This window comes from Chenopodium album, chromosome 12 (assembly GCF_948465745.1).
Source record: "Chenopodium album chromosome 12, dcCheAlbu1.1, whole genome shotgun sequence".
Classification (NCBI taxonomy): domain Eukaryota; kingdom Viridiplantae; phylum Streptophyta; class Magnoliopsida; order Caryophyllales; family Amaranthaceae; genus Chenopodium; species Chenopodium album.
In genome coordinates this window covers 4,788,523-4,807,775 of record NC_137845.1, presented here as the reverse complement: position 1 = coordinate 4,807,775, position 19,253 = coordinate 4,788,523, and the positions used below count along the sequence as shown (strand labels likewise).

The 19,253-nt window shown below is 35.6% G+C and overlaps 2 protein-coding genes across 2 annotated transcripts; both read right to left on the bottom strand.

Moving 5' to 3' along the window:
• Nucleotides 1-76: 76 nt before the first annotated feature.
• Nucleotides 77-9,863, bottom strand: LOC145571720 (kinesin-like protein KIN-12E). The gene is made up of 22 exons (XM_081630752.1): nucleotides 9,551-9,863; nucleotides 8,939-9,094; nucleotides 8,733-8,816; nucleotides 8,347-8,466; nucleotides 7,809-7,922; nucleotides 7,440-7,532; nucleotides 6,893-6,982; nucleotides 6,713-6,783; nucleotides 6,474-6,548; nucleotides 6,293-6,380; nucleotides 6,149-6,207; nucleotides 5,796-5,859; nucleotides 5,578-5,643; nucleotides 5,125-5,283; nucleotides 4,934-5,038; nucleotides 4,189-4,424; nucleotides 3,870-3,939; nucleotides 3,723-3,779; nucleotides 3,574-3,636; nucleotides 2,859-2,918; nucleotides 2,658-2,737; nucleotides 77-2,311 (listed from the first exon to the last, which is right to left on the bottom strand). The coding sequence occupies exons 1-22, from the start codon at nucleotides 9,803-9,805 to the stop codon at nucleotides 214-216; spliced, it is 4,263 nt and encodes a 1,420-aa protein (XP_081486878.1). The 5' UTR covers nucleotides 9,806-9,863; the 3' UTR covers nucleotides 77-213.
• Nucleotides 9,864-11,198: 1,335 nt separating this feature from the next.
• LOC145571719 (uncharacterized) lies at nucleotides 11,199-14,746 on the bottom strand. The gene is made up of 4 exons (XM_081630751.1): nucleotides 14,366-14,746; nucleotides 13,198-13,234; nucleotides 12,851-12,934; nucleotides 11,199-11,465 (listed from the first exon to the last, which is right to left on the bottom strand). Exons 1-4 carry the CDS (start codon nucleotides 14,678-14,680, stop codon nucleotides 11,413-11,415), a joined length of 489 nt encoding a protein of 162 aa, XP_081486877.1. The 5' UTR covers nucleotides 14,681-14,746; the 3' UTR covers nucleotides 11,199-11,412.
• Between the last annotated feature and the right edge of the window lie 4,507 nt (nucleotides 14,747-19,253).

Sequence of the window (19,253 nt, the reverse complement as noted above, 5' to 3'; positions counted from 1 at the left end):
CTTGACAAGTAATGAAACATTGGTATGTGAATTGTAAAGCGTGAATTATTAATTATGCCAACTATTGAAGATTTGAATGATGAACTAATCACTGAATTCGTCATTTACTTTTTGAATTGCGAGTTTCAGTACAACATGAATCTTGGACTTTTAACATAGTACATACAGTGAGCATGGTAAAGCAAAATTTAAGCTGCTTCAGTATTTTGGAGGTCATGAATTCCTATGGGAACTGGCTGACAAAACCACTTGACAGTCAGCTGGCTTTTCGGCTAAGAGTAATGTATTAGCTTCTAGAATTGATTTCTGAACACCTTCAATTTCTTGTCGCATTCTTTCTGACGGAAGGCCTGTTTGGTGTTGCTCTCTGTACAACAGTTGGGTTGCTCTCTTAACCGCAACTTCTCTTTCGCTCTCAAATATAGCTAATTTTAATGACAACATGTACATATCTTCTTCAAGTATCATCAGCTCTTCTTCTCTGAAATGCTCTTCAAAGATACACTGGTGATATTCAACTATCATGTCATCAATCTCAGGCTTCCCATTCTCTTTCATCTCCAAAAGCATCTCCTTTTCATTAATGACATTTTGAAGGGCAAGTTCCCTTTCCTGCACCAATTTTGTAGTCTTTTGTATCTCTACATTTTTAACTTGGATTTCACTATCCAGCTTTTGGCCCTTCCTGTTCAAATCATCAACCTGCTTCTTGATGACACCAAGTTTTTCCTGGGTTTGCTTGATCTCGTTGTGCAATTTGGTTTTTTCTTCCTCAGATTTGAGCAAATCAGTTGCCTTGCTGCAGATCAGAGCTGGAGCTTCGGTTCTCTCAATGTTATCAATGGCAAGGAGAACTCTTTGACTTTCTTGTTTTTGGTTTTCCTCCTCAAGTTTAGATTTGAGGCGCCACAAGTTGTTCCTCAGTTCCACTTCAGTTTCTTGGATCTCTCTTCTTTTTGCATTGATTTCATCGCTTTGAACCTGAAGACGGACTAGATTTTCCTTTTGTTGGCCCAAGGATGACATTGAGTCATGCACTCTTGCCTTTGCTCTATCTTCTCTTTGTTCGAAGTAAGCAATAGATGAAGATATATTTGATATAGAAACTTTAAGTGCTTCAAGCTTTCTAAATACAAGGGCACTTCTATCCTGCGTCTCTGATGAGAGAGGTTTCAGGGATCCAATCTCCTGTTGCTTGAACTGCAAGAGAACCTTTAACGCATCAATCTCCCTAGAGACTGCATCAACTAGAAGTACTGCTTTCTCAATGGTTTCAAATTCACTGACAGCGCGGGCCGAATTTGAAAGCCTTTCTCGGGCCTTCTCCAGCTCCTCCTTTACAAGGACAAGTTCCTCCTCTGTTAATGTCTCGGAATAAGTTCTGAAATGCACCCTAGTATCTAAATCATCCTGAGAATCACCAGGACATTGGATTTTCAAGACATTACTCTCATTAGTCTCATACTGGCCCTGAACACATGTTCCAAAAGAATTTTCCTCCATGACAGGATGCTGTTCATGAATATTCTGGATTTCATCCAACCCCGCATCCATCTGAATTTCAGTTGTAAGTGGAGCGGGTGGACACTGGCCACATGTATTCTGCACATTCCATTTAGACGTGTCAGCTTCCTCTAAGACCAATGTGTCAGCAGACAGAATTTGCTGGTCTTTCATGCCACTGCTGCTTTCAGCAAAACATTCAGAAGACCCCGCATATTTTCCTCCATCAACCTCGACAAGCTTTTCTGGGAACTCGAATTCTCCTCTCTCTGCAGTATTATTGTGCACAGCAGATGAAAGCAATCTTTTAATATCATCTCTCTCTTGCATTGCTTTCTCATACAAACTCATCAGTTTCTCATTTTCATCGTGCATTTCCGCAAGTTGATGCTCTAAATCCTCCAGCCTTTTTATTTCGGCGTCTTTTATCTGAGAAATAGCACCACATCCAGTATTTTGGCCTTCATCGGCATCACCTTGAGCATCTAAATTATTGATTTCATTGGTCTCTGCAGCTGCCCTTTCATACAAATCTATCAACTTACTATTGTCCTCGAGTAAAACCTTGATCTTAGCTCGTAGTTCATCATTCTCCTTAGCTAGTATGATTGCCATTTCATGTGCTTCAGCTTCTCTTTGACTTGCTGCTGCAATGACATCAACCATGGCTTTGAGCTCCTGCTGGTCATTGTTGTTCATGTCATTCGTTGTAGTCGAAGTAGCATCAACTTGCATTTGGTGGCTTTCTTCTTTTGTGTTTAGGGAGGATCTAACTTCATGTAACTCTGCCTCCAAATCCTTGATGTGCCTGTAAGATGTGAAATTTTGGTCAGCCTGTCATGTGACAAAAACATAATTGAATTCTGCAAAATGCACTTGTCAGAATTCTGGAATCCCACAAATATCATACGAAGTATCATTATTTAATCACTGCATCTTTGTCTGTGGAGACCTCAACAATGAAAGAACTGAAGTCAACAAATAACTAACTAACTTAATACTTTGTATTCTTCCAAATACCAGTCACCTTTGGCAGAAAGAAAGGGGCTGTTTCCATTCCATTTCTAAGTTGTGGCAATTATTAAAAGGTATTAATGAGTTTAATCTTCAGGCATGTAATATCAATAAGAACAAAGAAGTTTATAGACAGTCACCTTTCCAATTTTTCCTTCGCCTCCACATAGGAGTTGAGTTTCTTACGAAGAGAATCTATTTCTGCTTGGTTTTGAATAGCCTATGAAAAAAAGAAGTTGACCATCAGCCAATGAAGAAGCGAAAAGCTTTTAGAGCAATGAAGTCAGAAAAATCAGGAATCACGCTACAGTAAAAAATGATATAAAAGGCACTCCAGTGACCTGCACTCGCAGAAATTCATTTTCCTCTTTGATTGATGATTGCCAAGGTGATGCAGATTCCTGAATCAATAGACCAGCAACAGGGATGAGGTTTATAAAATTAGTTTGAAATCAGATCATCAATTGTATATACATTTTAAATCTGTTTTCCATTTGTTTATGAAAATACCCAAAACCTCTATTACAAGGTTATATCCCATCATGTTATTGCTGAAGACTACTGTTAAGAAGAAATTGAACATTGTAGATGCAAAATACTAATAAAAAGTGGTGATAAAGCAAACATTCAGTTACATAATAGGGGACTATGATTATAGCTTCTAAAGGTTCTCGACTATCCAAAAGTTATTTATTTTGTTGGGAAAAATATTACTTTCATAAGGAATGAGCAGACCAAGATTTTGCCACTCAAATTTGATTTTGAATGTATTACTGTTAGCAGCAGACTTTGGTAGTTGTTACATAAACATTACCAATAATACGGAGTATATATGTTTACATCCCTAATATTTGCTCCCTAAGATTTTATATGCAGATATACAGTCAGCACTCAGCAGCTACATATACTAGTATATCTTTTTTTATCAATCTCTTCAGATATCACTATGCCAATTGGACATTACTCCAAATTTTGAACATGAGGTGATTTAAAACACATATTAGTAATAGTTAAAGATTGCCTAATGGAACAGATCACATGAATATGACATCCTACCTTGTTAGAGTTGAGCTGGTCCAAATCGCTTGGACTGTCTGTCAGCAAACAAGGACTCCTTTTCTGCTAATGCATGTCACGCTTTGTAAGTCGCAAGTGAAGTAAACTTAACATGATGAAAAAAACTAAATAAAAATCATATAAGGCACCTGAGCATTGGATGGTTCTGATTCATGCATAAGCTTCCAATCAAGCGCTTCAAGTAACTGCACATTGTTTAAAAATTGTAGTCAAGCCTGCTAGTCATTTTCAAGAAGCATAGAGAATGAAATGAGAGTAATCAATTAATTAAAGACCTTGTTCTGCAAGGTATTAATCTGTTCAATCATTCTTTCTCTTTCACCTTCCTCACAGAAAGACTGTAATCTGTCGAGCAACACACATTTAGCTGTCAGCTTAAAGTATATGTAGTGATTCTTTGAAACATATAAACAGGATTGGAATTATCTCTGTTGCGACTTAATACTCTTATGTGGCTACCCACAATGCGCATAAGGTTTAGTCTCTGCAAAATTCATTGTAGAAGTCTGGGGAAAGGGCAGTTAAAAGTTCAAGAGCTTGATGACAATATGACTCGACAGACATCACAACCACATGATGGCTGGAAGGACATACCTTCTAATTTCTTCTTTCAAACGCAGATTTTCCATCGCAAATCTTGTCACCTCCTGATTCTTATTAACTTGAGCACGCAAGACCTCGATCTCTTTCAAGTGTTCCTCTTTTTCCTTTAACAAGTGGGTCTCTGCAGAGATCTTACCAGAGGCAACAGCTTCTAATCTTTTAATCCCTGCTTCTCTGAACCTGAGCCTCATTTTCAGGCCTTGTATTTCATCTTGTCTTTGTTTAGCCTAATCAGTATATAATATCAGATCAAAGTTCATTTGTAATTACCAACATCATGAGGTATGAAATTGACAAGTTAAATCACACTTTTGTGAAAACATAGAAGATATCATATTAAAAGTTTTATGCTGATGTTTAAAGCAGTTGGATTTAGCACAGTAGCTAATCACTAAAGATTGTTTGCACATAATTGGGACTGGGGCACTGAGAGTGACAAGAAATCAATTCAACCGATTGACAGGCAACTGAGACAACATGGATAGCATGCTACTATGCCAGCACAATATTACACAATAAATGATGTTCATATTTCACAAACTTGAAAGTCTCTAATGGACATAATTGGATAGCATGCCAGCACAGTATTACACTACTGAGAGGGGCTGAATAGATGAATATTGAATATATTAATAAGCAACAATGTATAAAGCACAAATAAAAATAGCCTAGTTTTTTCAACATACAAGGAACAGTTGAATGGCAATATAGCATATAGGGTTCTTTTGCTACATACCAGCTGCATAGCTGCCTGGTTTTCAGCAGTGAGTGCTTGCAATGCCATGTCTTTATCCTTTTCCCTCCTAAATGCCCCAACAAGAGCAACCTCAATTTCTTTCTTCTGAAGAACACCAACGAACTTGGTAAGAGGAAACTTGACGCAAAAATGTGCAGTGTACAGCATATTGAAGCAACAAAAGCACAAACCTGGGACAGTCTTTTATTAGAGGTCAGAGGAGTTACAGAACCATTAAGACCTTCCCACTTAAAAGCCCCAGGTGATCCTAGAAAACCCAATGTCATGGCATCATTATCCTGATTTCCAGCTCCTCCATTTTGTAAACTACGCAGATGTGATACTTCTTTCTGCACCATGATAAATCAGATGAGTACAGACAATTTAACTTCTTTATGATATCCAACAACAGCTTAACAATATTCTTCTGAAAAATATTTTAAACATGAAGACAGAAATTATACTAACATACACAAAATAAAAAGATTAGTACAAATTCAAGTGAGAATTGAGATTGTTTGGCAACAAGACTTTTGCATTTTTGCACAACCTATAAAATATGTGTCTGTTCTTATAATCTTATGCTTCTCTCAGAAGAAATTCTCTATTGTATTAGTTCTTGGGAAGATATAAAATAGAGGTACCTTCAATTGCTGAATTTGCATTCTCATGGCAAGGACATCACCAGAAGCATCTTCGTTTACAATGGCCTGATAGATTGAACAAATGGATATAATATTATAATTAATGAACACGAAGATTACCAGTTAATAATTTTTAGAGAATGTTACTTAAAGGCAAATATCTAAAGAAAACCAACTTAGCCAAACACAAAGTAGAATCAGACTTCCTGACAACATACATTGTTCTTTATAAATTTAGCACGCTGAGCGAACTTCAGGGTGCTAAGAGTCTCCAGTGAGCAGCTGCAAGAAGACGAAAAGTTATATCAAGGAATACAGTTCAAAACACAGAAAAATCTACCTTCTATATTTGGAACTCGAGATAAAGAAAAACAGGCAATAATCTGTATCAGCTTAAGCAAAATTATAACCTCCGCCTTCACCTCAAAATAGAAGAGAAAAATACGAGATTGCTAAATAAACACTACCATGTGTAGGAGCTAGAAACTGAACATTTTTCCTGGTTCAGATTCCCAATACATTATAGATGAAAGTGATGGTTAAAAAGAAAAGGGATCCAGGAAGCACTAACCAGCTGGATGGACTTATATTAGCAATTATAGTGGTTTTCGCATTCCCTCCAAGTGAGTCCTGAATTCCAAAGGACAGCTCAAGTCAGACTTGCAAATAGGATTCCTCGGCAGCTTAAGGAGCAAAAAAATGTGTTACAAAATACCTGAAGTAAAAAGGTTAATTTTGAATCTCGATATGGCACGTGATGAGATTTTCCATTGGATATGCTCACGAGGTTCATTATCACGAGTCTGAATCATTATAAAAAGTAAGGACAATTAAGAGATAAATACTTTACTGTGAGCTACTGCTGTATAGTTTAATTGAAAGAAGGAAAAACAGACCCTAAAGTTGACAGTGACTTATTGATATTTGTGGCTTCTTTAAGGCGATCACCTTCTGCACCAGAACTCTTTTGCCTGTAATGATCATATCGGTGAGGCTAAGACTTGAAATAGATAGCAGTACAAGTGTACAACACTCAACAAGAAGATTAGATTCTAGAACAATAATTTCTCTCTTTCTATTTTCTTTCTTTTGTATTAGTCTAGTACTAGCAACGAGTAGCAATTTATGATTTTACCTTTCAGAGCCAGCTAAATCTACAAGATTAAGTCGAGCGAAGCGATGATGTGTTACACCTTGCGATTCCCACTGCAGTTTCACCACCATTCGTTAAGCACTTAAATTCAAATTTTGAAAATTCTGCACTATAAAAGAGCTGTTTCTTTACACATCCTAGACTTAGAGGGAAAATACTTACAGTACTCTCAATAACACAGGTGAATACACTGTGAGAACGACTACTTGCACGATTCATGTTAGTGGCAGCCACCTTTCTGTTTGCAGCACCCTGACAACCATTAACATTCCTGCATTAGGCACTTGTATATAGAATTCATAAGAAACAGGCACCGATTAAGATTGTCATATTTACCAGTCAAAAGTTCATATAATAGTTTTGAAGATGACAAGTGGAATCATCACATAATTTTACTAGTTGATACGTATTATTCCTAGTCATCCTAGAGACTCCTAGTTAATTTGCAACCTTGTCACAAAATATTTGTAAAGTTTATTATTGTAACTCATTAAGGAGGCCCCCCCCCCCCCCCCCTAGTAAAGAGGCATATTTTAAGAGGTCAAAAATCATGTCAAGGGTTGAGAATACTTGAGATTGGCTCCTTAAGTTTTAGACTATTGCAAAGAACGAAAGATTATCTCTCACCAATGCAAACTTAATTATGCTTGTACAGTCTAATCAAGGTCTTCTGCAGGTTGAGTATGTGTTTAGTTAGGTAGATCAATACCTGAAGAAGCTGTTGCATAACATCTCGAGCACTTGTGACCTCTAACTCAGTTAGGTTTTCAACATGAATGCCTTTCTTCAAGTCTTCTCTAATCTGAAAAATGAGGAGCATAAGCTTTGAAAGGAAGCTACTGGACAATAAAATATGACAATTTATACTTTAATAATCATCAACCCACAGACTCGATCCTACAGTCCTACTATAAGCACAACAAAGAGAAACAAGCTTATGACCTCACTGCTACAATGATCATTATGGCTCTATACACACACACACACACACACACACACACACACACACACACAAAATAAATAAAGAGAAGAAGAAGAAGAAGATGATTTCATAGCTTGCAATTCACATGATCCTTACCTGTAAGTTCGTTGAGGAAGGGTTTAAAAGATCAAGGATTAGTTCGTTGTAGATCTCCAAGAATGAGCATTTACAAGTAAAATGGTACTTTTCTTCTCTCCGAGCCTCTTTTTCCTGTGATATTACAATATTATTGTTTATGCGTTCATCACATTCCACCAAAAGTAAAGAAACAAGATCACAAATGAAATTTGAAGTAGTATATACTATAATCAGGTTTCATGTTCTTGCTTATCTAGCAACTACATGGACTGATGTCACTAATCTATATAAAGAGTGAAGCAAGCATATATAAGCATCTAGTTGTACACTAACCCTATGTCTGAGAAAGAATTAAACAGCAATGTTTTTTTAATTGTTGCAAGTAATCTATAATTTAAAACAGATACACATAACTTTTGACTTTATCTAATTCAAAATCAGTGCTAAATTGTCATAGCCGTAGCAACTCAAACAGAAGAATCTGTAATGGAAGAAATTAAGTAATAAATACTCAAAACCACAATTTGCTCACAATATCTTTTTCAGAAGAAAATACCTTTTGGATCCTAGAAAAGAGATGCTCAAACACTCTAGGTGTCATTCCACAATCAACACTATGTCGTCGAGTACCACCTTCAATATCTCCCAACATTGTGTGTGTTTTCCCACTTCCAGTCTGCCAATAGGACATACAAAGTTACAGAGCCTTTAAAAATTAAGTAGAGCAGAACATTGCAACTTCAGTCCTTTCAAACTCTAAAACTGGTAGCTTAATGAAATGCAGTATAACATATTCTACTGGACATCAAAGTAATAAAACATTCATAGAGCTATCAAACGAAAGCCACAAGCCTCTTACATGCATAAATCAATACACGAAATTACAAAAATAAGACGAGTTGTATGTAAACAAAATAGGCATCATCAGGCATAATGGCTTACTTGTCCATAAGCAAACATGCAGCTATTGTACCCTGCCACACAGTTTTCAACCATAGGCACTCCAGCCACTTTAAAAAGCTTTTCCTGCTCAATCACATGAACGGAATTCATCAGCAATCACACACTCGTACAGATAGGGTCAGTAAACATGATCAGATGAAGATATAATAATAACAATATTATACAATATGAAAGAGGAATAAGACCTGTGTAACATTTTCATCAGCAACAACATCGAAAGTGAAGCGTGATTCAGGATGTCCGGTCCATGTAATACTCTGAGAACTTTCTTGCCTGACACACCTATTTTGGCCTTGCAATGATATCTCAGAATTGTTGAGAGGGCGAAGCCTAATAATAACCTGCTCATTGAAGTTGCAACATCAACAATCAAATGTTAGTCAAATCTTAGGAAAGACAGCACACTTTGCATAAAACTCAATCATCATTTGCAATTCGCAAACTCGAGAGCTTAAATCCAAAGCATATTATTAACTGCTTCAATTTGTGATCATACAAAAGCAAACCATGATAATTCCAAACAAAAATTATACTCAACTAAATTTGATAAGTAATAAAGTATCAAGTAACAAAGACTAAATCATTTCATCGATGCACTTTATTTTTCCAATGAATTGAGCTCACTTGCACAGTTGCACCATTAATTCAAAGTTCAAACCCTAATTCGATCATAATTACTTGCATTCTTTCCACAAATTCACAACTTCAACTAGAAATAAAAAAACCCTAGATTTTCGAAAAACGCAACAAAAAAAAGAACCAAAAATCAAATGGAATAATATGATTTGAAATCAAACCTGAACATTGTGATCTTTCCAGAAAGAAGGATCTTCGGGCAAATCAAAGCTTCGAACTACTAACGCATTGTTAGCAGAATCGCGAAATTCTTCTCTATCATTGAAATTTCGTACAGTTGAAGACTGCAACAAGTTATCGCGAGACATTGATTTGGCGATGCTCGGAGTTGCCCGAGCTGACTCGGGCGGGTCATGGAACCCAGGCCGAGTCTTCACTGAACTCGGTGTCTCGGAGAAGAAGGGAATCTTAAACATCAGTAATGGCGTAATTAGGGTTTCTGAGTGAGGAGAGAGAGTGGAAATTTGTGGAAGAAAGCAAAAATGGCTGACAATTTTGAAAGAAAAGGAACGGAGTATCTGAATCTAACGGTCAAATAGAGGGATTTTGTTTTTGAAAATTTTGAATTGGGGACTGTGGAGCGTAGCCAGTTTGAAAGTTATTTCCATGACTATTCTGCCCTCGGTTTTTTTTATACTTGTAAAGTTTTCCAAATACTCCGTACTCATTACATCAATGACTCAATGTTGCCTTTGAGAACCAGACTTAAGAATGGACCTAGCCTCAAGGCTGTGCTTCGTGCCGACCATGAATGTCTTGTGGTAGACTACACCCAACCCACTGGCAACTTCTCATGTCATAGTTTTTGAAAAGGCATTTAAGTATAGTTGAGCTTATGTATATATCGAGTCGTGTTGATTGATTTTCACTTATTTTGTCATGTTAGGTTGGGCCTTGTCATGCTTTTTCAATAAAAATGTGACCCAACCCAGAGTCATGTTAGGTTAATCTAATAAGAATTCTACAATGTGGTGTTATATTGATTAAGTAGGATGTTACGATGATACATGGATAAACAAATATGATTTAACACTCTTTTTTGTAGCACAAGTGATTGATTGATGTTGTGGATAGAATAAGAGAAGGAATGGATCTAGAGTAAAGGGCTTTGAGGCCTTCATCCATGGATTTTGTGATTTTGTCTCATTTTATAGAGTGAACAACAACAAAGCATTACACATTAGAGGATCCAATCCCTTTTTATTTTATTTTATTTTTGATTCAAATGAGGAAAAGCTTACAATAACAAGAAAAGAACAAAAGGCAGAACAAAGGAAAAGCAAAAAACAAGCAGTACGGATAAATATCAAACAAATAGTGAGTAGATGAATTGTTAATACTTCATATAATCATATGTATTAATTTATGGAGCTACATGATCAATAGCCTTGGTGTGTAAGATATTAGCATGTTCAAGTGATACAAGGCTGAATAATGGACATGGTTTCAGCACTTTTCTTGGCCTCCAGGGGAGCACATGTGATCGATGTTGTGCATGTTACAGCTTAAGGAGGGTGCAGGCACAGAAAATCTTAAATAACTACTCCTTAGATTTCATCTCTCCTAAGAAACTAGATAAAATTTGTTAGCAACTATGGATAAATATCAAACAAATAGACCGATAATTCATAAACTTGTAAATGCTGCCATCGTGATTTAGTGATTTAAAAACAACATGAACTGTATATGACTTGACTTCCAGAATTGAAGAAACTGCAATATGCCAAAGGTATATGTAAAACAATTTTGACAATAGTGGCATTGAGCAATCCCCAAACTGCAGAAATTGAATGAAAAGTAAGCAGGCAATTAAGAAGGGCATCTCACAAAATTGCAACTGATGCATAGAACTTGACTATATAGTGTGCAAATTTGTTAATAAAAAAATCTACAGGTGAGCAACAACCTTCTGAATCTTATGATATCTTATGATGGGAATAGGTTACAGTAAGAATATAGAATTTCAAAGCTAACGTTACACCATTCTAGCCATGAGCAGATGCAGATACCAGCTTTATACACCTCATAGCCTCTTGGAATATCCAGATCCTGCACATTTCTTGCATAATACCATCCCTAAAAAGAAAACAAAGATTAGGTTCAAACTATGTTAACTGCAAAGACTCTTGTGCTTTAGCAGCTAAAGATAATCAGCATTAAAGATATTCGATGCCCTATGTTACTCAGAGTCTCAGACACAGTTCTTGTTGGGAGGGCAAATATATAGTGTAAGGCACACCACAAATCAAGACTTCGGACATGGCCGCTTTTCAAAAATTAAACTCAGAGCATGCATAAAACATATGCCTGATGTATTCACGAGATCCCATATTACAATACATCCACATATTAGAAGTTGCTCAATCTGCGAGATTCTGTTGTTTTTTTTATTTTTTTAATCTCAAGCCAATAACTGAGCATACATAGCATAACTATCTCCTCTTTCCCTAATATTAACATCTTTCCTCCACAACTTTGCAGTTTATGGTTGTGATGAACTTATATAGCACAAGGCTGCATACTTGAAAAAGAGGCCCAAAAAACTCCATCAAAAAGTCTACATTGAAATGGGTGGTGATGCTCCCATATTCCCTGGTCCTACAGTGTTTAGAATAAATACTCTATCCTTAAACACAGATATATTACTAGGCTCATTATGCAACGCGGGTGAGACCAAGGACAGGCTTTTAAGGATTGGTGTAAATGCTGATTATCTATGTTCTGTGGTTCAGCTCCAGAGGCTGTGTTCATTTGTTTGCAGGTTGTATATACAGTGAAAAATGTCCTCCATGTTAAAGCAGTGTAAGAGTAGCTATCAATTGTTCACTTAAATAGAAATCCCTATATTGTTCACGAGGAGGACAAGAAAGAACTTCAAATGCTCTAAACTCGAGAAGAGACTAAGAGAGTGATACAAAGTTGCTGCAATGGCAGCGGGCAAACTAGGAATTTTATTGTTGAGATTGATGTAAAGGGCTTAAGGGCATACAGGATATACATTTAAATTTTTTTAAATAGCACAAGATTAGAAACATATCTAGTTATGTCTGTTAGGATAGAAAGCTGTTTGAGAATTTATGAAGGAGATGGGTTTTGTCAGTTGATGACCAGTCTGTTGGCTTGAAGTGTTATACCAACTGCAGTTTGGGAAGTCCTACCTAGAACTCTTGAGGGTAGTCTGGCTAAGGTTGAATTGATATTTCGACAAAAATATTTCTTGCCAAATATTAGAACCATACTATGTATTATTATAGTGTTTGAGTGAACGTGAAGGGTCAAGTAAGGATTTCATACCCTTAATAAAGAGTAAAGTGTCAGACACTGCTATGTAATGTAACACAAACTGAAGATTTGAAGTAGCATAGTCAAATTACCTATTGGCTAACTACCACTCTAACTCCTCTCTATGAAACAGTAACAATAACGAATGTATGTGAAGTTTTAGCATTGTGAATCAATACCTGCACCCTTACAGACTTTGCAATCAATCTGTCCTTTTTCTGTCTTCATTTTTCCGTCATTGCAAAATACACATTTTGTACCCCCTGTATATCAAGAGGCAAAGTTTTCAATCTTTTATATGCCACAAAGAGTCAATCAAGTTCTCAGTTAACAGATAGAAATGTAGAAAAGTATAATAGAGACCAAAAACATAAACCTCCCATTTGCAAATTGCAAAACAAATGTGCAAATCCTAAACCTTCAATCACCAACACTAAACATGCTTTCAATTTTATAGTGTACTTCTTCAGAATAATTAGTAAAATATAACTTAAGATAGGTTTGGGGAATGAAGATAAGAGCATACCATTTCCTGCACATCGATCACAAGGAACAGGATCGCCCTGCAAAAGCCTATCAGTTATTCACCCATCAACACTTATATCTAGAACAGAAAAATGCTCCAGTCAGTACCAACATTGAACAGCAGTATTAAAACTCCACTAAATTGCTTGAATTAGCTCGGATTAGTACTTTGTTAGAATGTTATTGCAACCTTTGGAGGCCGAATTTAACACTGAACTTGACCAAAAAACAATCTTTTCTTTGCATTTCAATCAAAAACAGCTCCTGAACTAGTTTTAATTGCAAAGGTTGAGGACTCGAGATTAAGGTTGTGCACGCTCTTGGCTGCCCAAGACCCCTACCGGATACATGTATTGTGGTTGTCATGTTGATGCTTGCAGCAACATTATAAATTGATTGAAAATACAAGTACATTGAGCATCTAATCACAAAATGCTAATGTTCTTACAAAATATTACGAAGTACTTCACAAATTAGAAGTAATGAAGTAATTTTAAATCATGCACCAGATTTATTAACCTAAGTAGTGTGTGGCCCGGGCGATGCCCCGGGTTGCTAGTTTGTACTTGTTTAGTTTGCTAGTCTAGTTTGATTGTTTAGATAGTAAGACTGTTTAGTTTCGAGTTTAAGTCTTGCTATAAACATTTTTTAGCTGTCAAACTCAATCATTACATAATGGAAACAAATAGTATAATAAGCCATAGATTAACTTATCTAAGTTAACTATAATTTTGTTGGATAAAAAACACAATTAATAAATGATTAAGTTGGTAAGACTTGTAACTTAAGACTTGTTGGTCTTGAGTTCAAGTCTTGTTATAAGCATTTAGATTAAATAGGATAAACATTTACAATCAATTTCATATTATTTACTTAATTCTCCCACAATGCTTTCATCAACTGTTTATGTCAAAATTCAAACTCCTTGTTTCACAACTCACATAATTATTACAAACATAAATTGATCAAAAATTTAATTTGAAACCACATTACTCGGACTTGTTGGCCATTTCATGATCAAAATAAAGTGTAAGGATCCGACATGGGTACTTTAACGCGAAATGAAAAGGCAATACCAAATTCTTAATGCATCTAATTCAATGGCAATAAAATCAAATCGAAAATTCCATTACAAAATTCAGCTGAAAAATACTAAAATTAAGGAGTACCTTAAGGCCAAGGAAGAGAGAAAGCGTAATTGCAAGCAAGACGCTGACAGTAACCAAGAAAGTTTGGGTATCGGGAGGTCTGTCGAAAAGAGCAAGCATGAAAATCGGAGGAATTACGAGATTTTGCCGGGAATTTTTGAAAATGGGATTTCGACAAGATTTATTTTTGAATTTGGGAAATTTGGAGTTTTTGCTGGGAATAGAAGAGGAGAGAGAAATTTGGAGGAATGAATGAGAATGAAAATGGATACGATGATGATGATGGTGATGATGATGATGAAGAGAGTAGCAGCTGTGGTTCAGTGACACCGCCATGGATAAGACACTACGTTCAATCACAATTACGGGGCGTTTGGTAGTACGGGTACGGGGTAGGGGTACATAGAGGGAACATAATACCAAGGAGGAAATTTTTTTTAATTTTTTTTTTCTTCTTTTATTGAAATTTTTATGGTGGAGGCGGATGCACCATGCTCCGTGCATCCGGTTTTCTTTAAAAAAGGCGGACTGAACATATAGTTGTAGAGTAAAGAACATATAGTTATTTTGTAAAGAACATATAGTTATTTTGTAAAAAACATCACATATGATTGTTTTGTAATGAACATATAGTTGTTTTGTAAAGAACATATAACTATTTTGTTAAAAAACATCCAGCTTTATGTTCTTTGTTTATATATAAAGAACATCCGTAATATTAATAAAGAACATGATAATATAATGTAATGAATATTATTTTTATTCAACAAAAAAAAGAAGAACATAATAGTATTTTTTAAAGAACATCTAGCTTTTCAATCTTTAAATGAATTATTTGTTCCATAATTGAAGAGTTTTGGTAATTATTTCCCAATCTCAATTTATAAATTTGTATATTTCCTCATATTTAATTTCACTTGTTTGAATTTTTTAGAGAGAGGAATAAAAATCTTAGAGAGAGAAATAGAAAATTTATAGAGAAAAAGAAATTCTTCCGATAGAAGACGATGGCTGCGCATTTAGATCGAGTTTCGTGGTGCTTTTAATCATTGTTTTGTTAAGGGAGTGATTTTTAATGAAGGTGAATATGTGGATTTGTTAATCAAAAATCGAAGGTAATTTTGAATGAAATTTTGTATTTATTTTTCTTTAATCGTGTTACTTTGGATTTGAATTAGAATATTCTGTAATCATAAAATTCATTGTTTATTTTCCTTTTTAAAATTTGATGAATCTGGATATAGATGTTGAATTTGAGAATAATGTGACAAAGGTTGAAGATGATGTTATTTATAAGATAGTGTTATGTTCATTTCTTTAATCTTTACAATTCTATAACATGTTCTTTTCACTTTAATTAAATGTTCTTTTCATTTTAGCTAAATGTTCTTTACATCTCTATACAATGTTCTTTCCGCTTTTTTTTTTGGAACGGATGCACCATGCGCATGGTACATTCGCCTCCACGAACCACTAATTGTTCTTTTATACAGTAGTTCCATATCAAATTATCACCCGCAACAACAATAGGAAGGAGACTGAAACCTAACCACCCAGAACTAATCCTCAAATCCGGATTAGCCTAAAGGGTGAACCGAATGGAACACCAAAAAAAAAGGATATATATACCTGAATCCGGGCTAGAAGGCTCATGTAAAAAAAGGATATATATATAAAGAAAGAGTGTCAGATTTATTAACCATGGGACAAATTATCCATTAATACATACGAAGAGACTTCTATAATTTGTGATATATACTCAGGTGTACCGTACACCAAGCTAAGCTTGATCTAATGGTAAGGTTTGTCACCTCCGTGGGATCAAACTCCACTAGAGACAATTTGGGGTGGGGATTCCCTTACCCTTCCCCCCCCCCCCTCCCAAATTGTCTAGCCCGGTAACCCGGGTCGGGTTGAACATGTGAGAGGTTCCGACCCAGTAGGGCCCTTCTCTTTACCTTTAAATTTTTTTTTTTTTAAAAAAAAGTGTATCATACGCCCAACTAACCTAAGATTAGTTTTTGTTCTTCATTTAATGAAATGGGAACAAATACTCATGCGTGTACAGTACACCCAGGTGTATATAACAACTTAAGAGATAGTTATTCTCCCAAATTTGTTCTAACACCAAAAGGCACTACTTTACTCGTTCTCTTAACATGTGAGCAAGTAACGAAGTCAAAATTAGAGCACCAAGAGAGTATATATTCAAGAATAGAATGGAAGTTAGTGTAATAGATCATTCCTTTGGAAAGGCGGGACATGATCTCCTTGCAATAACATTCAAGAATGATATGCTTGAGGTTAAATATGTGAGCTAATCTGGCAGCCATTACCACTACTTTGCACTCCGCAACAGTAGGAGGCCAACACCCCCGAATACGCCTAGTCGCAGCAAATAGCCAAATAACACTTGGCCTTGAGAGTCTCTAGCTACAACACCCAAACTAATTATCCACCCATTGCTTGAAATATGAGCATCACAATTGAGTTTAATAATATTTAAAGGAGGGGCTGCCAAACAATTTATTACTAATATTAAAATAACAATTGCTGACATCATAGATTCCTTTTTCAAAATTTCCTCTCCTTTTTATTTTTTTTTTAAAAATATTTGATACAAATATAATATTATTTCAAATCTTTTATATATATATTATCTTTATAACAAATACTTGTATATTATATTTCTTCTATACACATCTACCTAAAATATTATTCTAATTCCTTTTTAATTAGTTTTAAATTAAATATTATTAGTTTTTGCCAAAAAAAAAGTAGTAATAAAATTGATTCCTTTAACACATCACTTAAATATTTGAAAATTATTTTCTGAAAAAAAAAATGACTTTTACTATCCTTAAAAGGCACTACATTGACTTTTGCTACTTACCTAAAATTTTATTTTATTTTACTACCACCAAAAACACAAAAAAATAAAATAATAATAAATAAAATTTGCCACCACTTAACGATTTCAGATAAAGTTCCGTTAGAAGCCAACCATTAGAAAATTTTCCTCGATTTACGAGCAAAAAAATGTTCAGTCAAGGTTTTTGGGGTTATTTTGTTAAGACTCCAAATTGCACCGCAAATTGCAAATTGTGGTGCAGTTTGGCTAAACCGCAAATTGCACCGCACCAAACTGTATTTTGTGGTGTAGTTTGGTGTGGTTTGGTTATAAGTGCGTTTTGGTGCGGTTTGAAAAAAGTGCAAATCGTAATTTTGCGGTTTGGGATTTAAACCGCACCAAATCGCATCGCGAACACCCTTACCTGTATGTTCTTAATTGCTCTTGAAGTCTAAATCAAATGTCTATGTTTTCTTTCAGTTCTTCCATTTTGCTTAGGGATACCTACTACACTCCTTTGATGACATATTCCCTTATCTACAAACATATTCTTATATTCGCTTTGCAAACTATTGTTACCGCCAAAGACAGATCCAGAAACTTTGTATAGGGCAGGCAAAGTAGTGGGATTCAAACTATTTACCTAAGGGCCCTAGGAAGGATACTATGACTAGTTGATAGAAACTGATGAAACCTAGATTTGTAGAGAGAGAAAGGGAGAAATCAGAGAAAGTACAGAGAGAAAGAGAAGAAATATTGTGGAAGATAAAGTTAAGTTTTATTATTGTGAGGAGCAAAATATATATACAAGATATTACAGCTGGATAGTAGTGTAACTAATATAAATATCTCAACATCCCCCCCTCAAGATGAAACATCTTGAACTGTACAAGACCAATCTTGAGCAGGAGTATGCACAACAAGACCAATCTTGAAACACAAAAATTTGTGTTGATCTGCACCCAAGGGCTTGGTCATGATGTCTGCAAGTTGCATAGCAGACTTAACATGAACTGTCTTTATAAAACCTGACTGTACATTTTCTCTCACAAAATGCACATCCAGCTTGTGATGTTTGCTCCTCAAATGTTTTGTTTTCTCATGAAAAACAGGGTTTTCTGCAAGATGTTGTGCAGAAATATTATCACAACAAAGAGGAATAGGAGTTGGAACAGTAATGCCTAACTCAACAAGCAACCCTTCCAACCAAATAACCTCATTAGTTGTATAGCTCATGCTCCCATATTCAGCTTCAGTTGAGCTTTTGGAGACCACCTTTTGCTTTTTAGTCTTCCAAGAAATTAGGGGCTTACCCAAGAAAACACAGTATCCAGATAAAGACTTTCCTGAATCTGTACAAGTACCCTAATCTGCATCACTATATGCAGTAAGAGTTAAATCATTCTGAGCAGAATAGAACAACCCCATATTGATAGTACCCTTTAAGTATCTAAGAATATGAACAACATCATTCAAATGAGGTGTTCTTGGATTATGCAGAAACTGACTAAGTTGCTGGACTGCATAACTGATATCAGGCCTAGTCAAGTTGAGATACAACAACTTTCCAATAATCTTCCTGAAAATTTTAGGTTTAGGAAGTGTATCTCCCTCAAAATCACTCAACATAAGACCTTTAGGAAGAGGAAAAGAAGCAGGATTTCAAGACTCCATATGAGCATCCCTGAGCATATCCAGAATATACTTTCTTTGATTCAGAAGAATCCCCGAGTCAGTTCTAGACACCTCAATGCGTAGAAATTATTTGAGACTTCCCAAATCCTTAATAGTGAAAGCTTCATTTAAGGCAGACTTCAGAACAGAAATTGCAGTTGCATCATTTCCAGTGATGAGCAAATCATCCACATAAGCCACTACCAGAGTAAAAGAACCTTCATTTCTTTTTATAAACATAGAATAATCTTGTTTTGACCGAGAGTAGCCAAAACTGATCAAAAATCTGCTTAACTCCTTGTTCCAACATCTAGAAGCTTGTTTTAATCCATATATGGACCTTTTTAATTTGCAAACTTGACTAGGTAAAGCCTTAATGTACCC

Excerpts from the sequence above, each read along its gene's own strand:
- LOC145571719 (XM_081630751.1), bottom strand. The coding sequence starts at position 14,680 with ATGGCGGTGTCACTGAACCACAGCTGCTACTCTCTTCATCATCATCAT. Across the intron at positions 13,235-14,365 it reads CTCTCTTCCTTGGCCTTAAG|GGCGATCCTGTTCCTTGTGA; the intron begins GTACTCCTTAAT and ends AGGCTTTTGCAG. Across the intron at positions 11,466-12,850 it reads CAAAGTCTGTAAGGGTGCAG|GGATGGTATTATGCAAGAAA; the intron begins GTATTGATTCAC and ends TTTTCTTTTTAG.
- LOC145571720 (XM_081630752.1), bottom strand. The coding sequence starts at position 9,805 with ATGTTTAAGATTCCCTTCTTCTCCGAGACACCGAGTTCAGTGAAGACT. Across the intron at positions 7,533-7,808 it reads CTTCCTCAACGAACTTACAG|ATTAGAGAAGACTTGAAGAA; the intron begins GTAAGGATCATG and ends CTCATTTTTCAG. Across the intron at positions 5,860-6,148 it reads AATATAAGTCCATCCAGCTG|CTGCTCACTGGAGACTCTTA; the intron begins GTTAGTGCTTCC and ends GTCTTCTTGCAG.